This window comes from Halichoerus grypus, chromosome 7 (assembly GCF_964656455.1).
Source record: "Halichoerus grypus chromosome 7, mHalGry1.hap1.1, whole genome shotgun sequence".
In the NCBI taxonomy this organism is placed as follows: domain Eukaryota; kingdom Metazoa; phylum Chordata; class Mammalia; order Carnivora; family Phocidae; genus Halichoerus; species Halichoerus grypus.
In genome coordinates this window covers 118,711,777-118,720,602 of record NC_135718.1, presented here as the reverse complement: position 1 = coordinate 118,720,602, position 8,826 = coordinate 118,711,777, and the positions used below count along the sequence as shown (strand labels likewise).

The following is an 8,826-nucleotide window of genomic DNA, read 5'->3' as shown; positions in this document are numbered from 1 at the left end:
AGGGGGCTCGGACCGCTAGACGCTGTGAGGAGCGAGTGTGTGCGCGCCCAGAGCCGGGGCGGCGGGTAACCGCCCCGGGAGATGAGGGTCCGGCGCTGACAGGGAAGAGCGGGCACCGCGGCGGCGACTCGGAGGGGACCCGCGATGGCAGCGCCTCGGGAGGTGGCTCCTAGCAGGGCGGGCTGTGCTGGCAGCGGACACTGAGGGGCCGGCCGGCCGGCTAGCGAACTGGGCTGAAGAGAAGAGAGGCGCGCTTGGCGTCCGCACCCCCGCGCCCTCGCCTCAGTTGTCCAAACTTCAGGCTCTTTTCCACCCGCCCTCCGCGCCCGAAGTCAACAACTTCTTCACCCCCCTTCGCCCCCGCCCTTGCCTCCGTCAGCCCCGGGAGGTGGCCGCGCGGCGGGGACCCGGAACCCCCGGCACTGAGATGTGGCCGTGAGGCGGCGGCGGGCGGCGAGGAGAAGCTCGGCGGCGCCCGGGAGCGGGAGGGCGGCGCGGCCGGGGGGACGGGGCGGAGGGGCGCGAGCTGTCGGCGCCTCTCCCCCGCCTCCTCCTCCTGCCGCTGCCCGTTCCGTGCACGCAGCAGCCGGAGCTGCCAAGCGCCAGGGCCGCGGCGATGTCGTCGTCGTCGCCGCCGGTGGGGGCTGCCAGCGCCGCCATCTCGGCCTCGGAGAAAGTGGACGGCTTCACCCGGAAATCGGTGCGCAAGGCGCAGAGGCAGAAGCGCTCCCAGGGCTCGTCGCAGTTCCGCAGCCAGGGCAGCCAGGCGGAGCTGCACCCCTTGCCCCAGCTGAAAGGTAACCTCCGAGGGTGCGGCCCCGGGGGAGAGCGCAGGGGCTCGCCCCCGCGCCTCCAGAGCCATTTCCTCCCGGGCTTTCCTTCTGCCGCGCTGGGGATTGTAGTTGAGTCGTGTTTCCCACGTTGCCTCCCCCCGCCCCCGCCCGAATCAAACAGGTTTGCTCTTCAGAGTTTTGCTGCTTTTCTTCTCCCCGATTCACCTGAACGCTTCCCATCCTAGAGGATGCCAGCCCCCATCCCCACCTGCGCGCTCGCTCACCTGCCCTTGCGATTGCAACTCTCCTCCTGCGCCCTGCCAGGTAGTTCTTCCCTCTTGCTCTGGGCTTGTCTTTCCCTGCATGGCTTTAACTACCTGCCCTACCTTCCGACCTGTACTTCCCCGAGGCCCTCCTCCGCTTTTCAGACACTTTGAATTATTCCTTTACTTTCCCAGTTACCCAGCGTCTGCTCTCACTCACCCTTTCCTCACCTCCCCTTCCCATTGATTGTTCCCAGTTGTCACACAGACCGGTATCTGTTTGCAATCCTAACGCAAACAATGGTTAGGAGTTAGCTTGTCTTCAGATTTATTTATAAAGGAACAAGCGTAAAAATCTGAGTAGTGTAGTCTTATTTACTGGGTCGTTATGTTTAAATGGTATAGTTAACTCAAAGAATAGAAAGACTTAAAATACTTGATTGCCTGAGAAGATATACACGGTAAATTTGGAGAAGTATAAAAGAGTTAATAGTGTTGCTTTGCAGTGGGATAGGAACTTAGTTCGCGAAGCAGGGATTCCAGGGACTATGTAGGTTTGTACAGTAATTCAAATTCGTATCCGTGCCTAATGCTTTACAGGAGAACTTGGCACTTCTTTTGGCTCACTTACTTTTCCCACGAGGTTTAGAGGATTTTTAATAAAATGTTTCCTGGTGGTCTAGTTTATTCTTTGTGCATTACTCTTTTAATTTCATAATTTTCATGTCTTCGCTTTTTATGAGATAGAAATCATCTTGGAACAAGATGATAATGCTCCTAGACATTTTAAACAATTCTTATACAAAAGAAACCTGTTAGAAATCTAGATTATCTGGTTTGCAAGGCCTGGAAATTAAAGATCCCTTACTAAAATAGGTACATGTTCAGATTTTTCAATCCATTTCATCTCCTTCAAGTATAATCTGGCTGTGATTTTTCTTTGGACTTATGAATCCAGCCTTAGTTTGGCTAGGAGTCTAAAGAAAACCCCAGATCAAATCGCAGTTGACCTACAATAGATCTGGAACCCCATTCAGACCCTATACTGCCCTGCCTCATGGGGTGCTTTTAATCAAGGACATCCCGCAGCCAGAATCCAACTAGCTTTTGAAAGAAGGTTTTAAGATATGTGTAGCTTGTGTTGCTGCATTTATCATTTGTTGTTCAGCATGCAAAAATGGTTAAAATTTACATATCATAGTCAATGGTAAACCACAATGGTAGGCATTGCCAAGATTTTAATTCTTGAGTGATGTCATAGCTATAAAAGAATATCATCTTACCTATTAGGACATTGGATTGCTATTCATGGATTTCAAAGTGTAAATTTAATGAAAACGTTTTTATATCATTGATTTTTTTTCCATTAAATTGTGAAATTGTTTATAATTGAAGGTTTGCTGCTAGCGTTTTTCATATTTATTAAATTTGCCTTTTAGTAAGGTATTGTGGATCCTTAGTGCTGTTATCCTTATTAATATGATATTTACTTTTATTTAATAAAAATAATTGCATATTAAACTTCGTTAGTAGATCAAGCTAGGAGATGCAGCTTTAATACAGTTTTTAAAAGCTTGACAAAAAAATGCAGAGTCAGTAATCCTCTAAATTATATGGTGCATAGTTCAACAAGTTGAAGGTGTCATTGAATGTTTTATTTATAGTATTTGGTCACTAGTGCAGAAAAAATAAAATTGGAACTTTAGATTAATTCTGTATATTTAACATGAAAATACAGTATTCTTTAAAAGGAAGGTTAAGTATTCAAGATAAATTTATGCAAATTTAGTTGTGGAAATAAGACCCTTCTTGGATCGCCTACTAATAAGAGCTACTTTTACTCCAAATGCCAAAATGCTTGAAAAGTGCTTTTTGAAAAAAATTCAGTTGCTTCACATGGTACTTTGGCAGTGTACTTGATACCACAGAGTTGTGTGCTTTTTCTGTCTGTAGTAGTTTTTTCCATTTGTGGTCTTAACAAAAACCAGTGGAAAGCCCTTTAGTATGTGTATGAAAGAGAATTTTTCTTCCTGCTCTGAAATATAATCTTCCTGTGGAGAGATTCAGATATTTGTGGGCAACCAAGATCTTTCAAGTGTTTATACTAACCTGCTTATGTTACACTTTGTCCACATGGATCTAAACTGGAAAGATGCCAGCTGTTTTTCTCAAAGCATACTATGGGTAGGGATTAACAAAATAATCCAACTTTTTCCTCTATAAGAAGTTTATTTGTGCAAAATCATTTAGTAAGTAGGTTGCAGGATTTTAATAGGGAAAATGTTCAGAGAAAACTATTTTGTTATAGAAAGTGTTTAATAAAAAAGACTTGTTAAAAGGATTTTTTAAAAACAAACTGTCATGTGGGTCCTGAAAATTAAACTGCCTCATTGTATAGCTTAAAAAATTTTTTTTCAAAGCAGTTTTAAATTTTCTTGTTATGTTAATTCTGTAAGCTCCCCCCTGAGAACTAGGTACTCGAAAATAAAAGTAGAAGCATTTTATCAACCATTTTTTTCTGTTTTTAAATTTAGGTTAGTATAGGACTTAATTTTTCTACCTTAAATTTTTCCTCTAGTAACCAACAGTTAGGAAACTTCTAACATTAAAAAATCTGTTCTTCACAATAGGAAGTTTCTCAGCCTGTTTTAACTTACTTTGTTTAAGTCTCAGGAAGGATTTACTTGGTAAAGTAGTAGATGCCTTACATTTATATAATTCTTAGCATTTACAAATTGTTTCATACTTTAATTATAAAACAGTATTGTGTATAATAAGTGAAAGTCTGAAGAGGTGTAACTCCTAAATCTGATATCCCTTGCTTTTTCAGGCCTACTAAGGTAATGCTGTTGCCTGACATGCCGTAGCTTGGTGTGTTTTTACAAACATTATATTTCATTGGGTCATCCCAGCAACTCTGTGCAAAACCAGTATCATTCACATTTTATTGATGAAAAAGTTGAGGCTTAAACAACTTAGTTTCAGGCCTATGATTTATCTGGTGTTGCAACTGATACAGGTACTCAGGTCAAATGATTTCAGTATTTTTGCTGTTAACCTATTTTATAAAAATTTGATCCAGTATGATAGAGTTGGGTCATTGGGGTTAATCCTGGGTCAAAGGTAAATTTTTAATCTTTCTGAGTTGTTTTCCTTATCTGTAAAATGGGGATAATACCTTCTATCTCCCCAGAATTGTGGGGATTAAGTGAAATAATGTAATTAAAGTATCTAAAAATAGGCAAAGAATGTTAGCTCCCATTCTCTTTGATATTTGAAAGTCCGGATTGAGTATTTTTTTTAATGAAGGATTCATGTAAATAGTAAACCTTCCTAGTGTACTTAAAGCATGATTTTATTTATAACCAGTTTTCAGATATGATTTATGTGAAGTAAGGTGAAGCTATATCATTTTTCAGTGTGAAAGTGGAAATAAGGTAGAGTTAAGACTGTTTAAAATATTAAAAGCTGTAGTTAGAAGATTTTTACCAAGCAAAGTAATTGAATTAACCGGTAGAATTGTATAGTTGTGCATTTCTCCTAAGAGACAGCTGGTAAATGGCAAAGAACAGAATGAAACCGGCTTTGAGATGGAAGTGAAGAACCTCCTAAGTATCACTCAGATTCTTTGTTGGTATATTCTTAGAAACTGGGTCCCACTGGAGGTATCCAGGCCAGTAACAGTGATGCTGATTTGAAGTGCCTTGCTTACTTTTAGGAAAAAAAATTTTTTTCCCTTGAGGTATGTGGTCTTTTAGGGTAACTGGAACAAGAACACTGACATGATCTGAAGTTTCTTAACTATCTTAACTTTCTTTTGGTGGGGGAAACATTACTAACTCAACTTTTAAGGTTTATAGGTCTTCTCAAAGTTAATAGCATTTTCTCTAAACCCCAAATCCCTATTTGTAGTTGGGTTGGCACTAAAGGAGACTTGAAATTCATCTGAATATATCAAGAAAAATGTTTGCAAAGGGATATAACACATTTTTGTCATTTTAGGGTGTGTTTTCTGAAAGTAATGTCAAATTTCTTCTGGAAGATTATTTTTTAATAAAAAAATTTTTTTAGGATATACTTCTTAGAGAAATTGATAACATAATATCCATTGCTTGCCTCTACCTGAAGGAAAAATTTTCTAATTAAGTTTATTTATTTATTTATTTATTTTAAAGATTTTATTTATTTATTTGACAGAGTTAGCGAGAGCAGGAACAGAAGCAGGGGGAGTGGGAGAGGGAGAAGCAGGCTTCCCGCCGAGCAGGGAGCCCGATGTGGGGCTCGATCCCAGGACCCTGGGATCATGACCTGAGCCGAAGGCAGACGCTTAACGGCTGAGCCACCCAGGTGCCCCTCTAATTAAGTTTAATTTAACATCTTCAGAATTCCTATTTAGGGTCAAATTTCTTTTTCCCCCGAATTTTATTACCTCCTCTGATCCTTAATTGAATTTTGGAATTATTTTATGAAGTGTCTAATTGAATAAAGTGATAGTGCAGTAAAATGTATTTAGTTAAAATAGTGTGATCCTTGGGATAGAGCGCTATCCTGTAAATAGTAAACTTGAGTTGTCTTTCTGCATCAGTTTAATCATTTTTATTTATAAGAATCACATTTTTCCTTGATAAAATCACAAAGATGAATTAGTTCTTAATGAGTTTTTGTACCTCTTGGGATGAGAAAGACAAGTTTATCAACAAAAATAATATATTTGGGAAATAGGTTTTTGTGCTTTATTTTTGAAATTTAACTTTTTAAATTGTAAAAAGCTGGTAATGGAGACTAGCTTATTTTTATTTTTGTGTTTAGCACTCTGGTTCTCAGCTATGGCTGTACGCTTGGAGGAAAGCTTTAAAAAATATCAATGCCGAGGCCCACCCTCAAGAGATTCTAAATTAATTGGCCTAAGGTATGATACAGGCATTTGTATTTTTAAAAGCTCCCAGGGTGATTCTAATGTGCAGCCAGGGTTGAGAATCAGTAATTTAGCATTATCTGTCTATTGATTTAATTCATTAATTGAGACTTTGTCCTTTTCTCTCTGATACTCATGGCTCATTACCCAGCCTATTAACATTTCCTGCCCTCACTTCACCTCCTGCTATTTACTTTTCACTCTGTTAACTTTGCTGCCCCCTGTGGCTAATCAGATGCTTTCCTGAAGGGATGTTAGTTAGATTCTGGAGTTTTAGGTATGATGAGCTGATTCTATAGGACTTTTCTGTAGTTATCATACTTAAAACTCAACTGTGGTCTGTTTTTCTTTTCTCTGATTTTAGAGCTGTGGCTGAGTAAAATGAAAGTGAGAACATATAGAAGGTTTTTAATTCCATCATTCAGGGCAACATGGTGATTCCAACAATTTTGGAGTATAAAACTAATATTTGCTATACACTAAAAGCATTGTTCTGCTTCTTTAAGATTTAGAACTAATATTACTAGTGTATATGTTGAATATTAGGTATTAAGCAAATGAACTATTCTTGAATATAACTATTTGTGGTCATGCCTTCTTACTCGGCAACAAGAAATTTTTTTGCACAATATTTTTACTTCTATCATCTTAATCTTGATTACAGCTTTTTATTGAAGGTAAAGAATCAAGGACCTGGTACCACTTATATTTCATGTTCCTATTTTGTTTTTGGCCTTTCTGCTATCCAATTTGAATAAGACTCATATTTGTTGATTTCTTGTTTTGAGTCAGTGTTCATTTGTTAGGGAGTGATATTCTCTCTCCAGAATGAAAGACTTTGAAAGCAGAAGTCATCTGTGTTTTCATACCCCATTGTGGTACCAAATACAGCATTCTGTGCATAGTAAATGTAATTATGTAGTTAGAACAACTGTTTTGTCGAAGAAATTACCTGTTGTCTTTTGACTGTCTTCCCTTAACACCCCTTCCCCCACCCAGTTATTGATGATGGTGCTTCTTTCAGTGATGTTTGTTCAGTGATGTTTGATGCTATCTATCAGCAGATTGGTTCTCTTCTTTTTTATTTTAATGTATTTGTGCCTAAGTGTAGTTCAAGGTTTTTAAGTAAATAAATTCTGGGCTTTTGATACCATGACAGTAAATAGTAAATGTAGGTTTAAAACGAAGGCTTGTTTTCTCTTGTATTTATGCTTTGCAAATGACTGGTTTAAGTGACATGTAACATTATTGATAGATTTCTTGCTAGGAAAGGTGTGTGTAACGTTTGTGTGGAAAAAAATAGTACTGGGTTGATTCCCAACCTGGACATGTGTATACAAACATTAAATGAACTCAAATAATTAGTTTGCAGTAATTTCTAAATTTGAGTTGCAATCTTTATAAGGATGTCCTTGAAGGAGATGAAAGGAACACATTTTAAATACATAATTACTTTTAATGCATTATTGTGTAACAAGGAACCTAAATGATTTGCTGAAAGAGTTTTACATGACAGAGTAGGTTTATGCAAAATAAACTCTACTTGTCTGAGCAGGATATTGACTAATAAGCAGTTTCAAGTTTACTTTTTATGTGTATCTGTTTGAAGTCTTCCCTGAAGGAATTTGTTTATGTGGACTTTTTGAATGAGTATTGGTGAATTTTAGAGATCCTGCAATTTGGATCAGGAATTCTAAAGAAACACATTATGATTTTTGGAGGAGTAATTTGCTGAATATGATAGGCTCACATAAAATTCAGAGAACCTATTTCTAACTTGGACACTGAAGGCAAGGGATTTCTTGGGAACACACTCCTCCTACTGGAATGGTGATGCTAATTGCAGCTACTATAACCTTACCATGATGTTATATCTAGTTGAGCCTTCTGGTGGTGAATGGGACCACAGAAGTCATTGTAGTTTAGCCTTCACTGGGAATCCATTTCACTCTTGTTCAAAATAAATAGCTTGTCATTTCATCAGAGAAGCTTTCTTTAATGTAGGGAGAAAATACGGGGTTTTTAAGCTCCTAGATGTTTTCTCAGGTTTTGCTTTGTTAATGAATAAACTGTATGGGCAGTACCTAAAAAAGGGTTAAATGTCTGAAACAAGAATTTTTTAATGACTGGACTTAAAACTTGTAGTTCAGGAGTATCAAATTTTAAATATGGCTTCAAAAATTACACATTTTCTCTTTTAAGTGGTTTTGCCTTTGTTTCACACTCACTCCTAAAAGTTAATCTAGAATTACAGCTGTTATCACAAGTTAGTGATTATTTAAACACATTGTTAATTCCATGCCTTTAAATTAATAAAGTAAAAAAGATGAGACAGTTTTTGTTGTAAACTCTGAATTTTGATTTAGCAAAACGGAGTGTTTCAGACAGACTTTTCTAGTGATAAACATCTGCTGAAGCCATAAGTAAAATATAATTTCTGTAGGAATATGTATCTGCCTTTTTAAAAAAAATTATTTGAGAGAGAGACAGAGAGTGGGGGGAGAGACATAGGGAGAGAGAATTCCAAGCAGACTCCCTGCTAAGCGGGGAGCTTGATGCAGGGCTTGATCCCACCACCTGAGACCACGACCTGAGCCAAAACCAGGAGTCAGATGCTTAACCAACTGAGCCATCCAGGTGCCCCTGTATCTGCTTTAAAACAAACAAACAAAAAACTTAACACTATCATTCTTTTAATTGGCCAGAGGAAAAATTTTGTTTGCCTGCTGTTAAAACTAGATAATACTTTGCTTTCAAAATCTGGTGCAGAAATATTTTCCTCTTGTTGGTGTTCATAGTGCTTAAAATTTAGAGATTAAAAGCTTTACTTAATAAAGCGAATAAAATGATGAATTTTTAAAAAATTAAATGTCTT

At 38.6% G+C, this 8,826-nt stretch overlaps 1 protein-coding gene across 2 annotated transcripts in view; it reads left to right on the top strand.

The window, feature by feature from the left end:
- Positions 1–15: 15 nt before the first annotated feature.
- PPP2R5A (protein phosphatase 2 regulatory subunit B'alpha) overlaps positions 16–8,826 on the top strand; it is a 71,984-nt gene continuing 63,173 nt past the window's right edge. The window contains exon 1 of one of the 2 annotated variants that reach the window (XM_078078148.1): positions 16–797. In XM_078078148.1, the coding sequence (XP_077934274.1) occupies positions 617–797 (181 nt within the window). In that variant the 5' untranslated portion in view covers positions 16–616. The remainder of the gene's footprint in view (positions 798–8,826) is intronic. The other variant, XM_078078147.1, reaches the window with a different exon arrangement.